This window comes from Cyprinus carpio, chromosome A1 (assembly GCF_018340385.1).
Source record: "Cyprinus carpio isolate SPL01 chromosome A1, ASM1834038v1, whole genome shotgun sequence".
Lineage (NCBI taxonomy): Eukaryota > Metazoa > Chordata > Actinopteri > Cypriniformes > Cyprinidae > Cyprinus > Cyprinus carpio.
In genome coordinates this window covers 33,058,750-33,075,013 of record NC_056572.1, presented here as the reverse complement: position 1 = coordinate 33,075,013, position 16,264 = coordinate 33,058,750, and the positions used below count along the sequence as shown (strand labels likewise).

The window sequence follows — 16,264 nt, the reverse complement described above, 5'->3', positions numbered from 1 at the left end:
TTATTTCGATTTTTTTTTTACTTTAGATTTACCATTATTTAAAAAAAGCATGCATTCATTTTTTAATTGAAATGTTTATGTTATATGTTAAATTTTATGTTTATTCGACATTTATTTTAAAAACTATAATTGTAATAATGAATAAAACATAAAATGAATTCTAAAAGGATTGAAAAAAGAAATAAATAGAAAATAAAACAACTTTAATTTTATTTTTTTACATATGATTTATGTAAAACATAGGACAACATCCTATGATAGATAGGAGAACATCCACTGAATTTTTTTTTTTTTTTTTAGCAGTTTTGAATGCTATTTTGCACCACTGTGATTTATTTTTCTTTCTTGTATCATATTTAGTGTATGTCTGTGTTTGGAGACTCAGTATTTACTATAAGATGGTGATGCCACCCATCCTGTTTAAATATTTAAGTCAAGTTTACACCATCTACGCAGCAGGTGAACCGGTTGAGACGTGTCTCTTGTCTCACAGGTGTGAATATGTGGACGTGAAGCAGATGAGGATTGATGTGTGTAATAGACCAAACACATCAGTGAGCTTTTCTTCCTCATGGAACTTGAACAGATGGTTCTCGTTCTGTCATTTACAACAAATGTTTGGTTTAACCTATGTCCTATTAATTATTCAGTTGAGAAGACAATGGGTGTAACTGCCTCCTATGAAAAGTATGATATGACGATTGCACGTGAAGCCTTGTAAACATCTCCGAAGAACAGGCTGCATGAAGATATGGAGGTACATACGTTTATGTGAATATGTCGCTAACTAATGAACACATTCAAATAATGAGTCAATTGTTCATTTTACTCGCCTGAAGCTGACAGAACCAACTGTTAATGCTGGTGTCCTGGAGTTATTGTGCAGAATCGAATAGAATAGAATGCATATTGTTAAAAAAAATAGTTGACAGAAAAAAATACTTAATAGATTTTTCTTACATAAAATTGATCTCATTGAATAAAAAGAGCAAAAAGTTTTATCAAAATATTTCTAGTGCAACTGAGAGCCTAAATGCAATTTGCTGTCAGAATAATATTAAAAACCGTGGCGAATTATTTTATTTTGACTTAGTAGGAATAAATACTAAAACTTTAATAATGGAAACTATACCAATAAATAAACATATTACAGGGTAAGTGCAATAATACTTATGGTGGCTACATCTGTATTTTGAACAAACCCTTTTAAGCAATTTCACATGCAAAAAAAATAAAAATAAAAAGTTTTAAAAAGCAATCAATTACATTTTTAATGGAAGAAAAATCAATATAAAATGACTTCTTCCACATGATGCAGAAAAATATTTTTAAAGTCTGCTAGGGCATATGTTGTGGGGGAAAAAAAGCATAGGCCTATTGTATCATTTGCTTGCAAAGTGAAGAAAATGGGATTGTTACCCTGAGGCAAGTTTTAAGCCTTAATCAGAATTCAAATACACATTAAGGACATCATGCAGACAAATAAATAAGGAGGTGATGATATTTGCTCAAGGCCAATCCTCACTCCACCCCTAAACCTGTTGATATCAGCAGAGCAAAATATGATTTGTGAGCATTGTATATAGCTACGAGCATTTCAAACGTCCTCGCTCGTTTGTTTGTGAGGAGATTATACAAAATTGGCCCCCATGCGCATAGTTAACCCGTGCACGCGCGCGCGTCCGTGGTGAGGGAGGTGCTCGCGCTGTGACTCTGATCTGACTCGACTACATGCTGCTCGTTCATGTGGAATACAGACTTTAAATGGGACTTCAGAAATTCAATGAAGAAATACACAAAACACAACAATTCCGTTCGGAAGATAGAGGGAAATGTTCGACCTGTGAAGAACAACTGTTGTGGACCGCTGTTATAAAGGTGAGAACAGACGCACACGTACGTACAGGTAAATTCAGACACGCGTGCACCTACGAGTTAAGACTCATAAATGCCAAAATAGATATAACTTATAGAAATTATTGCATTTAAAAATTTTATTCAAATATAGCTTAGGCTTCTACGTTAACGAATATCGTTAAGTTTGGTATCTGTTATTCACCTTCACCACCCTGATCTTTATAAAAGGCAAATAAAAGATTTGTCATTTTATTATTATTATACAATACAACAAATTAATACTAATAGTCTATCTTTCTCTCTGTCTGGTTGACAAATCCTTAAAATGTCATTTTCTCAGGTCTCATATCTGAATTAAAGATTTTTTGCATGGATTGTTTCCATACTACAACAGTGTGACCACTGGATGTCTCCAAAAAATACCAAAACAGTTTAGTCTGTAAGACCCATGTGCTAGAATCAGTCATGCAATAGTTATGTGAGGCTGAATTATTCACTGAAAACCTTCTCAAATGACATATGGTGCAGGTCGGGCATCATGAAACTGAGTTATGACACTTGAGAACTGTTAGATTTTTATTGATGTCCAACAACATGCATCATATTAGATCTGAGAGGATTCACTATAAATGAGCTACTTAAGTTTTAGCCTCACATAAAGCTTACAAAAATATACTTACAAAACTAGGCTACCTGAGCTTTAGCAAATAAACCATTATATCTGTGAAAAATCCCCCGTAATGACAGGATTATCAACATGTAGGCAACTCTGGGTTCTAATGTGTACACACACACACACACACACACACACACACACACACACACACACACACACACACACACACACACACACTCATTTGCTGTTTACAGTACAGTGTCTGCACAGAAGCATTAGCCTGTGCCTTCAGGACGTTAACTACACCTTTAAAATCACAGTTTTCTCTCCTGTCCTCATGTTGAGAGAAATCTGGAGTAAGTGCAGAGGTGTTGTGTGCGCTGTATGAACATGATGCTTACTGTAGCTTTAGATTAAACGTGAACATGCATTTACTCATCTCACTTGCACAAAAACAGATTAAGTATTACCAAAAATAAATAAAAACAGAAATGAAAACCTTCTTAAATAGGTTAAATGGCATCCTTTATGTATTTAATCACAATAACAACAATAACCATTACCTCTACCACTCTAATACCAAAATCAAACATAACAATAACAAAAAACAAAAATGACTTTAGATAAACATAACATTTGTGCCTTATTTTTTTTTTATTGCTGAAGAGTGAACTTTCTTCTCCTGTGTCCTTTTCTTCATGCAATCCAGAATAGCAGCACAGCTGAAGTTTGTTTGAGCTCGGCTTTCTACTGTACAGATGTGAATGTACAGTTCCTTCAGCCTGAGGCTTTCTCATTCCACGTTTATTGTGAAAGAGCTTTTACATTTGCCAAAAATAAAAAAAGTGTTTATGTTAAAATTAAAATCTTCTGTAATTAAGTGTGACACATTCCGACATTAAAATCAGTGATAGCATCTAGACCTGTTTTCTTGAAATGTTTCTCTTTTTTCTCTCTGTTGCACTTATTTTGAGCGCTAATTAAGTAGTATGTCATTCACTTATTTTTGTTACTCTTAATGCTGCTCATAACTTGCATGTGGTCTGTAGATAAGCTGTCTGAAACAACTGTGATTATGTCTGGATTGGACTGCGCTAATGAGCTGTCGCTCAGTTACGAGAGGTGTTAAAGTAGGCCAATGATAGCATTGCATCATAGTGTGGAAACTAAGTTCTCTTTGCGGGAGTGCCGTCATAAAAGTGCAGTCATAAAATGGATTTGTTGGCCAAAGTGAAATGCTTTTGACGGTTTCCTGCGGTCTGAAAGTTTAGTCTCCGATGGCACACCACAGACCAACTTCAACCGTCTGGTGCATATTAAATGCAAAATATGACAAGCTGACGTCATATCTTTGAAACATACTCAGAGGCTGAATGTCATGGCACTGATTACAGAATCTGTGGTATATAATCTATTTGACATAACCCGTTCCTAAACTACCCAATAAAACAACACAGACTAAGATTACTCATTATAAATGGTCTCTTCCTGTCTTACTGGGTCAAAATAAACTGCAATGTGCACTGTAGCAGAGCTGTTTAGTCAAAGGTCTGACTATACGAGACTAGGACGAGTCTGACGTTGCACATCTGTAATTGGTGTCATGAGGAACACATGACGTGTATGAGTGAATGAGGGAAGGAAGCTCTATGAAGGATGGTGTGGAGTCTGTAATACAGAGAAAACTTGGGTTTGATGTGTTAAAAACATTGGCTGATATGCAGCAGGTTCATCCGTTACTGTTCAGGTACAGTTACAGGAGGAGAAACCCTGGACGCTTCACACCGGATTCACTCATGGATCTCACCCTAGACTTACCCTGCAGATGTCCACGCTGTGAGTAATGGATCAACCGTTACTTTAACGTTTTATTAGTGGTTCATGGTTTTAGCTGGATCTTTCTCAAAGAAGTAGTGCATCCAGAAATTAAAATGATTTTTACTCACCCTCATGTCAATCCAAAACCGTATGTTTTTTTTTTTTTTTGGAGCACAGAAGGGTTTTTTTCTGAGTGTTATGAATCATACGACAGCTTTGTGCGTAAAACAAAAGACTTTTCCAAGCACAAAGCTTTGACTTGACTTCAAAAGACATGAAATATAGAGCACCTGTCATTAATTCTATGGTGTTTTATTGTAAATTCTGGAGTATTTCTATAAATAAAAACACTGTACACTTCAAAAAAAAAAATATTAAAAAAAAAAATTATTTTTTTATGAAAAAAAAAATACAGGATTTTAAATGATTAATGAGAGAAGTTTCATTTTTGGATGTACTATTCAAGCACTTTTTACTTGTTTACTAAAAAGGAAATTCAAAGGTTGTTCTTTGCATTTCATGGTTCAGGAAATATCAATCTGTTGTGGTAAGTTTCCGGCTTTGCATGAGCTTTTTTTGGGTTGAGGTATAATAATGTGCTACATTAATACTGCTAAGTTCTGGTTATCTGCTTGAATGTTGTTCACATGACCTAACTAAATAAATATAAACAACAATAACTTACATAATTAAGTGATTTAATGAAAAAAAGAAGAGACATTTTTTCTTTAGAGAAAATAAATAAAGCATATGAGATAGTGATTTAATGAAAAAAAGAAGAGACATTTTTTCTTTAGAGAAAAAAAAAGAAGAGACATTTTTTCTTTAGAGAAAATAAATAAAGCATATGAATCCAATTTATTTCCAAATATGAAAGCAGCCCAGATCAGATTTTAAATTCATGAGTTTTACTCATTTTTATTCAGTCAACAGATCTGTATCAGATGTGAAAGAAACTTTCAAGTGCAGTGTGAATGCAGCCTGCATAACAATTCACTAATTCAATAATGGTTTTATCTAGAAATCTCAGATTAAAAATATAGGATCCTAGAGGGTGTTTTTGCAGTGATGCCATAAAAAGAACCATTTTTTGGTTCCTGAAAGAACCTCTCTGTAAACAGTTTTCAAAAGAACCATTATTTTCTTAGTGTAAGGAACATTTTAATGATCAAAAAAAAACAAAAACAACATGGTCTACTATAAAGAACCTTTTGTGCATGGAAAGGTTTCAAGGATTTTAAATGTTCTTCATGGAGCCATCAGTGCCAATAAAGAACTTTTATTTTTAAGAGTGTAACAAACTTTATTTTTGTGTATGTTTGAGGTTTTAACACATTCTTTATGTCGATGGATCAAACACTCACAGCTCAAGTCCATACTAACTGGCTTTGACTAATGTAATTAGCATGTTCCTCCATTTTCCAGGTCATTGTGGTTTGCCCATCACACTTTCTCCACCATGTTCTGAAGACTTGCCACATCTCTGTTCCCAGACGGTAACCCAACAGGTAATAAATCTCTTTGTTTTTTTTTTTAGGTGGTGAGGGCATCTTCAAGATGAAAAGTAACTGGAAGACCACCAAGATGCTGGGATTGATGATGTTAGCAAACTTCCTCATCTACGTCGTGGTGGAAGTGTCCAGAAGCTATGGGCAGGGGCGAGACATCTACAATCGACGGAAACTGACGCCCAAAAAGTTCTGGAAGAAGCCGGAGTTCAGTCAGGCATTCTGGAATCGCGAGCAGGAACGTCTCGATGATATCTACTACCTGCCGCTTGCAAATGGCAGTGATGCCCCTCGTGACTTTAGGGGAATCCCACTTTGGCTGAATCACGTGAGTCCTTGCAGGCCAGACAGCAGGGTGTTGACAGAGATTGAAGACTTTAAGTCCCTACCAAAGCGATTCCAGGACTTCTTGTTGTACATGGGATGTAGGTCTTACCCCTTGATAACGGACGCTCCCAACATGTGTTCTGAACCACCATACCTCTTGCTAGCAGTAAAGTCCATTGCGCCACATTTCGACCGACGGCAGGCCATCCGGGAATCATGGGGTCGTGCTGGGATCCTCAACGGCCACCGAATTGTGACAGTATTCCTACTTGGCAACACGGCAGCAACGGACCACTTCCCGGATTTGTCAGACATGGTCAAGCACGAAGCGGCGTTGTACGGCGATGTTCTGCAGTGGGATTATCGAGACACGTTTTTTAATCTCACCTTAAAGGAAGTCCTCTTTCTGGAGTGGTTTGGGACCCATTGCGCTTCTGCCAAGTATGTGTTCAAATGCGACGACGATGTTTTCGTCAATACACGGCATATGCTGGCTTACCTAGGCAACTTTTCGGTGTCCAAGACACAGGACATTTTCATTGGTGATGTGATCACTAATGCCGGACCACACCGGACCAGACACCTCAAGTATTACATCCCTGAGAGCGTGTTTCGTGGCGTTTACCCTCCATACGCAGGTGGCGGAGGCTACCTGTATTCGGGTAATCTGGGGCTGCGGTTAAGAATGATCTCCCGTCTGGTCACGTTGTACCCAATTGACGATGTGTTTACAGGGATGTGTCTGAAGAGACTGGGACTAGTACCGGAGAAACACATGGGCTTTAAGACCTTTGACATTGAGGAAAAGCACAGAGAGAATCCTTGTGCTTACAAAAGTCTGATTCTGGTCCATCCCAGGAGCCCACAAGACATGATAAAGATCTGGTCTTGGATTAATGACCCTAAAGTGAAATGTTGCATCAAAACTACACTGAACACGAAGTGCGCAATGTGAAGCAGCAAAAGCAGATAGGACACAACTACTGTAAACTGATGCCCTGTTTACAAAAATACAGCTAACAAAAGAGTATTCCAAGTTATATTTGAATGTTCTCTGAACATTCAAAACATCCTGTTTTTTTTTAGAAGTTTTATAAATGTTTTTTCTTGGTTATGTGAACACTAAGGGAACATTCCTTTATATCATTTTGCAATCATCATGGTAATGTTACTTTTGAATGTACTCTGAACATTCTAAAACAAGCTGCAACATTTAAAAAAACCTTAGATGAAAGTCCAACTAAAACATTTAAGTAAAACGTTTCCAGACTTTTAAACAAATGTTCAATTAAAGGTGCTGTATGTAAGATTTTGACTCTACTAAAGCAGAAAAATACCACAAAATGTTTGCAGATATTTAAGAAACATGCTAAGTTAACATACTTGTTCATCTGAGAAACAATGCTACAGTCAGTTATTGTCCTTTGAAAATGTGCGTTCTGGCCGGAATGTCGACGGTCTCTGTTTTGGTTTGAGAAACCCGCCCACTTGCCAGTTTACCCAATTGTATTTAGACACCTGCGTTGCCAGTTGGCAGAAAACACAGCTTATTTCATTTTATTCATCGTCAAGTGCGCTTGTTTTTGTTGGTGTCGTCAAACTGGCAACCTGTGTGTGCATCAAGTCTGAGGAGGATGGGCCGGGTGAAAAAAACCCTCTCCAATATTTTTAATTTGGACTGCAATACCTAGTTCAACCACTCGGTGTCAATCCTACATACAGCACCTTTACTGTTACTGGAAGAACGTTTGAGAGAACTGTGCTAGAACATTCTGAGAATGTTCTCTGTTAGCTGGGTCCACATCCTGGGTCCACTTCTTTCACGTTGACGCAATGAATTACAATTCGCAATGAGACCAGAAACTTGCATCAAGAAAGTTTTCATTTCTTCACTTTGTAAGAACTTGAATTCCTATTAGACATCTCAGAGGGATTGTGCTGCATTCACACCGTTTTTGCCTTAGTTTACTCAAAATGAGTGAAATATGATCCACTACCATGCATGTATTTTCATAACAAGAAAGGTCAAAATTGATGTGTATTTTTATGTTGTTGTTTTAATTTATGCCTGCATTTGTGTGTGGAAAAGTATATCTGAGCTGTTTGACCACCTACATTAAACCTCTGTGTTCTCAGGAAGCTTCTGTTTGATTGTTCTCCAACTACACTATCAACACAAGGATAATAATAGCTGTTTAAATTATTTATAATTTATTGATTTAATAAATTTAATAATCACATTTTCCTTTGTAAAATAGCCTACCACTTATATACAGTCAGAAAGACCAGTCACCAGTCAGGTGGATATTATTACACAGAAATTTGAGAGGCTACACAGCATTTGACCACTGGATTTACGAAAATCATTAAAAACGAAACAAAATGATCAATCCATTAAAAACAAAAACAACAAAATACAAAAAATCAGATTATTGTAGCCACCATGTAATACATCCAAAATAATCAAAAAAATTAAAAAGGATTATGTTACGTTATTTCTTATTTACATGTAGCCTAATACAGGCATCCATTTTTTTTCTTTCACCTAATATATTTACTTAAAAGTACCCCTGAGATTTTAAAATAAACATTTAATAATTAAGTATCACATTAGCATGTTCACGGTTAATGGTCACATGACATTCAGGTAAACAAACAAAATAACAAAATATTTTAATAATTTATTAATTTCTATATATTTTATCTAAAAAATTATAAAAATATTTATTTTAATTATAAGGAGCCCACTGCAGTTCCTTTACAAACCCCAGTTTGGGAAACCTTGACATAATGTAATATTTAATGGACTTCATGTTGTCAAAAACAACAGCTGGAATATATTTTCTTTTTGTTTGCATTTGTAAATCATTATGGTAGCCTACATGATTATCCTTTTCAAATCACTGTGATAAACGAGTTAGGTCAAAAGTAATCAAAAAGGTAGTCAGATTAGGATATATCACCTAAAATGTGTAATGTAACAGATTACGTTACTGACTATAATTTTTGTCATGTAATTTGGAGTCAGTAGTGGATTACAATTTGTAAGTAATCAACCCAGCCAACCCACATATTTAGTTGTTCGCGCGCCACCTGCCGGAACAAGAGCGCGTCGCATGCGCATGCTGTCATGCGCGACAGGTAAAGTCACCTCATTAACTACAGATATAATACAGGTGATGCTTTCAGCGTCTTCCGTTTACTTTTGAAAACAAGCATCTGACAGCAACGTAGAAAGTTCACGAGCATAAATCTAAAATGCCAGGGCGGCATTTATGGAGTAAATACAGTCTTCTGATGTTAATCTGTTTGACAGCTTTGATAAGCAGCGAGGAGGTGAGTAACTGATCGACGCTCCTCTGATGGAGGTCTGACCGCTGCACGTTTCACTCACACTGTTTGTTTTTGGCAGATCAACACAAATGACGGCCAAGCATCCGCAGGTAAACCGCTGTCTGTCACATTTACTTCAACGTGAACTTTGTGCCGTATGTTCCTCGTGTTTTAGATTTTAAAATGTTGTGTGTCCTCAGGGGTTTTCACACTTACTAAATCAAAATTTCCTAAAACTTAAAGATGTCAATTTATTTTCTTGTGTAAAGACCCTTTTATAATGCGTAAGAAAGAAGAGGAAAACGAAATGCTATATTTGTTATTATAGTGAAGCTAAAGAAATCATAAAAAAATTTACTTTGTCGGTATCTAAGTGTGCATTTTGTTTATAACCAAATATAAAAGAAACATCCAATTTATAATGCATAGCATTTTCACAATATATATCTACAGCTTTGCAGTATGAAGAGAAAACTCATTGAAAAGATACAACATGCATTAATACACAATATATATCTTGAAAGGAGGAATAGATAAATGTTTAGAAATATATTTTTTTCTTTACAAAATTATACTCGTATTTTGTATTTATATAACCGGTTAGGATTATTATTGTTATTTGCATATTTATATAATTTTTTTTTATATATATGCCTTGTGATTTTTCCTTTTCAATGAAAATATTTTGATACTAAAATGCTAGCTATCTTATTTATGTGTGTATATATATATATATATATATATATATATATATGTGTCATATATATATAGATATACTATATATATATATATATATATATATATATATATATATAAATTATATAAATTATGTATTTATTTTATCTTATTTTTATTATTTAAATCCCCTGTAATTTTTCTTACAATGAAACTATTTAGATAGTTCACGGAATAAATTGTCTCTTGTTTATAATAATAATAATAATAATAATATATTATTATTATTATTATTATTAATTTAAACAAAATATATTATTATATATAATTTTAATCTTATTTCTGGTCATTTAATTGTCCCGTGATTTAAATGCCACGTTTCCTCTTCAGTTAAAATGTTTAGATATTTTGGGGGATAGATGTGCTAAAATGTTGCCTCTCTCTCGTCAGGTGGAGGCCACGAGCGATACGCTTTCTTTGCCCTGCGGAGCTGCCATCAAGTCCTCCGTGACAACAGTGGTGAGTTCTTCTCCCCTGACTATCTGTGCTCAAACCCCCCCGTGTGGTGCAACTGGACCATCCAGGTGTCTCCTGGGAAGCGTCTGGAGCTGTATCTGGAGGACTTGACTCCCTCAGACACCTGTCAGCAGAAGAGCGATCAGATCCACCTGGATGAGTCTCCAGCGGGTGCGGGAGGACAGAGGATTCTGGAAAGGTGCTGGAGAAGGGCCAGATACATTTCTGAGTTCAACACGGTTCAGGTGGTGCTGCTTATAAACGGGAACCGTCCCATCCCATACAGGGGCTTCTATGGACGTTATAAAGCTTTCAGATCCCTGGATTCTCCTGATCCCATATATGAAGGTGAGTTTTTATATAACTGGGTTAGTATCTATCTATCTATCTATCTATCTGTCTATCTATCTGTCTATCTATCTATCTATCTATCTATCTATCTATCTATCTATCTATCTATTTGTCTATCTCAGTCATTTTATTGAAATGCCATGTAATGTTTTCTCTTCACTGTTAAGAAATGTATTATGGTGACTGAATGTTTTTATTTCCTTGTAAACTGCTGTGTAGATGTCACATGACCCTTTGTATTTTTCTTGACATACATTCCTGTAGAGGTGATAAAAGCAGCTATTGGTGGTGATGAAGATGAAACGGATGCAGTTACGGGTCCTCCACCAGGCGTGAGAGGCGTCACCGCAGATATTCAACCATCAGACGTGAACACACAAACTACATCTGTGAGGTTTGGATCCTCAGTGACCAATGAACTTCCTTTAGGGAAGAGGGAAACCTGGGAAAAGAATCCCGGAGATTCAACGACAGATTCATCTCCTCATGTTGTAACGTCTGGTAACTACAGTAACGATGCGGTTGATGATGGTGCGTTCTACGATGAGAATGTCTTTGCAATGTCACAAAAAGAAGCCCAGCGCAACCAACTGGAAAGCAGACCAGCTCAAATACACCGCAGATATCAAGCGGCTTACTCACAAATCTCAGAGATGACCCTCAGCGCACACACTCATGTGCCACACGTCAAACCCGCTGTCCGCTCTGCGTCTGCCATGCGCAGGAATGTGGACGCGCAAGCGCACTCTTCTAGAGCCAGAATGGCTCCTGATGCTGGAGGAGTGAGAGTGGGACAGCGGGACGATGAGGAAGGTGTTTCCATGGAGACGACTGCGACTGAGAGCAGCGTCACACTTCCTGTAATTCAACCCAAATTAGACCGCAAATCAAAAGGTGCAGTTATTTTATTTATTTTTTTACACAATTAAAAAGGATTACATTTTGCATAAAGAATTCCTCTTTAAAGGACCATTTTTTTTGTAACATTTTCATGAAAATTAAGTACACTTTAACTGTACCCCCCCCCCCAAAAAAAAAAATTCTATTTACTTAGAGAAATTAAAAAATGGGCCTAAAATAGAATTATTTTGTTGTTATTATCATGGGGTAATATTAATAATTTAATGTCTAAAAAGATCATTATTAGTTACAGTAGTATGCAAGCAGTAATATTAACAATATAGACATTTTAATTGTTTTTATTATTAGTATTATGATGCAAGAAGTAATATTAACCATTAATTATTTTCAATTATTACAATAATGGAAATCATCCTTTCTAGATTTTTTTTTTTTTAATAGCAGCATAAATTCAATTCAGTAAAACATACTATCATGACATTTGTTACAGTTACAATTTTCTTAAAATAGTAATTTTTAATTTCTTTGATTTTTAGCACTTCAGTACATTAGTTTCATTATGGTTTTGCTTGAATCTTAAATGGCCCTAAAATGGGATTATTATTATTATGCAATGGTTAATATTAACAATATTAATTATTTTATTTGTGCTTTAAAATGTTAATACTACTACTACTACTAAATATTTTTAACTTTTTAAATATGAACAAGATATTTTAGCGTTACTTAAGGTTTTCTTGCATTAACCTTTGTTTTCATTCCACAGAGAAAACTCACCACCAGCAAACCTTGCAAAATGTCACCCACAACAGGCATTTACCCGGGGGTGAGAAGTGCCTTCAAACGCTTGAACACAGCCTAATAATACCACAAGTTTTAAGTCACACTATAGATGACATGCAGCATACATTCTGATGATGTCGTATCATCTGTCCAATCAGAGCTCTTGTTCGAGGTGAGTGTCGAGGTCAATCTGGAGGCTGAACATCATGAAGAATCCTCTTCTCTCAGATCTGCTCTAGAGACCATGGTGAGGCTCAACATTTTGATCCTCTTTCTAGATATTCGGAGTATTGTTGACAGTTGAGCAACTTTTGGGCTCAAAATTGGTTTATAGATACGAGAAGCATTTGGACATCTCACTCCAAAGAGCCTGGACTTCAAAAGACTCAAAAAGTGAGTATAAAGTTCTCTTCCTCAAGCATATTCATTGGGAGATTCTTCTAATCGATCTGCTGACAGACCGTCGATCAATTTGTTTCCAGGTTGAGTTCTGGGGTTTTGTTCATGGTGTGGCTGCAGTTTGAGAAGGCGGCTGTAGGGCTGCAGATGCACGGGGACCTTCAGTCCAGTCTGCAGGGGCTGCAGGGCAGAACCATCAAATCCCTAAGCACCAAAACACAGGGCGTCATTGCATCTGTCTCTACTGAAGGTGCTCTCACACCACATGCACATCTCCTTGTCCTGTAGTCTTACAGGTTACTCTGCATTTTCAGAAACCTTGCTCTGACCTAATGCTAACCTACTATTATTATTTTAGTAATTTTGTTGTGTATTTGTAATTTTACATTTATTTAAATAAAACCGTCATTTTATTTCATTTTACTTTTTATTTGACATGTTTAACTCTATTACTTGATCTAGATCAACTTTAGACTCTGAATGTTTGTTTATTTATTCATTTAAATGTAATATTTGTAATATTACTTTTTGGAAAAGTTTTCTTTTTAAATGCAATTAATTAATCATTAATTAAATTTACATTACATTTACATTTAGTCATTTAGAAGATGCTTTTATCCAAAGCGACTTTTCTTTTAACCTGTTAACTATCAGTGCTCTACTAGTGGGACACTTGGTGCTCTTTTTTTTATCGCCTTTGTTCCCTGTTACAAATATTAGAAATCATCCTTATTTAATTTAACACTTATATATCTTGTAAAAACAGTTTTGAAATTGGACATTGGGTTTCCATGGAAATGGTACTTTAAACCTTTTTATCAGGCTCCTCCCCCCAGTTGGCAGTGTCAAGTGTAATATTATAGAACTTAATATTTTAGAATCAAAACTTTTTTTCTAATCTTAACAAAGGAAAGGTCTCAGACTCAAGATTCCATATTTGTTGACTATTTTGTGATATAAATAATACTGTGACAGATTTATAAATTTGTGACAGGAAAATGCATTAAATTCCGTGGAGATTGGGAGTACTCAAAGGAACCTCAATTTTTGTGAAAAAAACTTAAAATACAGAAAATAAATATTACTAAAATATTTTGTAAAATCTATTTTATATAAAATAAAAAGGTGTGTGTGTGTATATATATATATGTGTGTATTAATAATATATAAATATATATATAAATAAATATAATATATATATGTGTGTATATATATATATATATATATACCCCCCCCCCCCCCCATATGGTCAAAAGTGCATTATAATTAAAAAGAATTAGAAACGTGTTGTTAAAATACTTTTACATGGACATATTATGCAGCCGTTATCTTACCAAAAACACCTGTTTTATCTGAATCATTTCTGAACGGCCCATTTGTGTGTTTAAACAGAGATCAATGAGTGTGAGACGCAAATGGTGGTGTGTGATGCTCACGCTGAGTGTGTGAATCAGTTTGGATCGTACTCCTGTCACTGTATCCATGGTTACCGTGAGGTTCCTCATGGGCCGGGAGCCAGCGTTTGTATGGAGTCTACTGAACCTGGTAAGAGACTGATCTTCAGAAGTTATATTGACAGGTGTGCACTGTTCTGTGGGAGATTTCAGATATTAACTTGAACTAGACCGCTTTCATATCACTTTAAAAGGCTAGTTGAGCTAAAAATGAATATTCTGTTATTACATTTCATAACTTCATTTGTCTCCACTCACTTTTTAGACTGTAGTTGGACATCATCTCCCACAATCCTAAGCGGTGTTTATACTGTCGTCGGCCTGCTCATGTTGCTCATCATGCTGATGCTGTTGGTGGCGTTTTTTCTGTATCATCGATACTATAGAGGCTCGTTCCTTCCTCATTGCCAGAAAACGAGCACTAGCAGTGTCGTGGAAACCACTGTCAATGACGATGTCAACAATAACACAAGAAGTGATGGTAGCGGTGGTGCGAGACCGTCCAGATTCCCCCCGCCACCTCCACCCATGAGGAGGCCCAAAGATGGCCACCGCTCTCTGGATCTGCAGTTACTACGCTTCAGCTCTCTGGTGCCTCCTGATGGATTTAGAAGTAAAATACATACCGAGAAACCCCAGTTTTGACTGTTTCACAGTGTTACTTTTGTCTGCTGTCACTAAATGCACTGCACTTCACTCTTATTTGTACTAGTGAGTTATTTATCTCCCTGCTTCTTTGCATGTTTCTTTTCTGTTAGGTTATGATGTATGGAGTATTTTGGAAAATAATAGGCTTTTTGTTTCTTTTTTTTTTTTTTTGGTCTATTCTTGTATTTTGTTCACAGAAGCTTTCTCACTCTTGAAAATAGAATGGAATAAAACTCAAAAGCGCTTTGTGTTTTTATCCAACTAAATATGGGTTTGTTCGTGAAAGACAAAATTGGGTGTGTTCGACAGAAAAAGACAGAGTGCAAGAACATTTGAAAATAAAAAGTAAATTTACGCGGGAAATTTGCGAGGCTTCTGCTGATTTTAGCTGTACAAAAACAGCCAGTTATTCTGTTAGATATTGCTCACTGGTATTTATCATATTTTCATTTATTATAGTAATCGTGAAATGGGGGCTGGTAGCAAGAAAAGGTTTTAATGGTTTAATTATTTTATTATAATTTTTTTTTTTTTTTTTTTTTACCGTTTTCTGTACTCTGTTTACCCGGAAGTCTCGCACATTCACAGGAAGTGTGCAGTAAAATTTAATGAATTGAACTAAGCTGTTCAGCAAATTTAATTGCTTTTGTGTAAGTGTAATCTATATAACAAAAAAAAAAAAAAAAAAAAAAAGTCTTGGAAATTCAAATTATGAAGCCCGTAAATTCGTAGTTTAGACAAGCCAGAGAAATTTCCCACAGATAAGCGTATTGTGTTGTTACGTTGTGAACTGTAACCTACTCTAAATTAATACAAATATATATAACTTTTGACAGTGTCGGGGAACATGAAATGCATTGAGAAAGAGACTTGTTAGCACAAGTGATTTCAAAAATCAGAAGGAAGTGATTTGTCACAACAAATAAATAAATAAATAAAAATACAAATAAACGCCCTCTTGGATTATGGGGACACGCGTCAGTTCGTCTGCGCATGCGCACCAATCCGAATCATTTCCGGGCGACGGGACTGCTGCTAGTAAGTGTGATCCGTACAGTTATTGGACTCCAAAAAATTTTTTTTTAGCTCATAGTATATAAATACCCGGCGGCTCAACG

The 16,264-nt window shown here is 35.8% G+C and overlaps 2 protein-coding genes across 4 annotated transcripts; both read left to right on the top strand.

Annotated features, from left to right (window-relative positions):
* Positions 1 to 1,265: 1,265 nt before the first annotated feature.
* LOC109097262 (N-acetyllactosaminide beta-1,3-N-acetylglucosaminyltransferase 2-like) lies at positions 1,266 to 7,532 on the top strand. Of its 3 annotated transcripts, XM_042763167.1 has the most exons (3): positions 1,266 to 1,878; positions 4,221 to 4,309; positions 5,829 to 7,532. In XM_042763167.1, exons 2-3 carry the CDS (start codon positions 4,270 to 4,272, stop codon positions 7,079 to 7,081), a joined length of 1,293 nt encoding a protein of 430 aa, XP_042619101.1. In that variant the 5' UTR covers positions 1,266 to 1,878; positions 4,221 to 4,269; the 3' UTR covers positions 7,082 to 7,532. The 3 variants fall into 3 exon arrangements, with proteins under 3 accessions (XP_042619101.1, XP_018966436.1, XP_018966431.1); XM_019110891.2 differs by lacking the exon at positions 4,221 to 4,309 and having other exon boundaries at positions 1,270 to 1,878; XM_019110886.2 differs by lacking the exon at positions 1,266 to 1,878 and having other exon boundaries at positions 3,097 to 4,309.
* A 1,753-nt stretch (positions 7,533 to 9,285) lies between these two features.
* Positions 9,286 to 15,597, top strand: zgc:66455 (uncharacterized protein LOC393502 homolog). Its single transcript, XM_042763146.1, has 10 exons — positions 9,286 to 9,462; positions 9,539 to 9,569; positions 10,585 to 10,998; positions 11,266 to 11,895; positions 12,629 to 12,688; positions 12,804 to 12,892; positions 12,980 to 13,038; positions 13,128 to 13,294; positions 14,437 to 14,589; positions 14,764 to 15,597. The coding sequence occupies exons 1-10, from the start codon at positions 9,385 to 9,387 to the stop codon at positions 15,141 to 15,143; spliced, it is 2,061 nt and encodes a 686-aa protein (XP_042619080.1). The 5' UTR covers positions 9,286 to 9,384; the 3' UTR covers positions 15,144 to 15,597.
* The last annotated feature ends 667 nt before the right edge of the window (positions 15,598 to 16,264 follow it).

What these genes read in the sequence shown, in the direction of transcription:
- zgc:66455 (XM_042763146.1), top strand. Translation starts at nt 9,385, where the DNA reads ATGCCAGGGCGGCATTTATGGAGTAAATACAGTCTTCTGATGTTAATC. An exon ending in GATCTGCTCTAGAGACCATG is followed by an intron (nt 12,893 to 12,979) that starts GTGAGGCTCAAC and finishes ATTGGTTTATAG; the next exon opens with ATACGAGAAGCATTTGGACA. An exon ending in GACTTCAAAAGACTCAAAAA is followed by an intron (nt 13,039 to 13,127) that starts GTGAGTATAAAG and finishes ATTTGTTTCCAG; the next exon opens with GTTGAGTTCTGGGGTTTTGT.
- LOC109097262 (XM_019110886.2), top strand. Translation starts at nt 4,105, where the DNA reads ATGAGGGAAGGAAGCTCTATGAAGGATGGTGTGGAGTCTGTAATACAG. An exon ending in ACCCTGCAGATGTCCACGCT is followed by an intron (nt 4,310 to 5,828) that starts GTGAGTAATGGA and finishes TTTTTTTTTTAG; the next exon opens with GTGGTGAGGGCATCTTCAAG.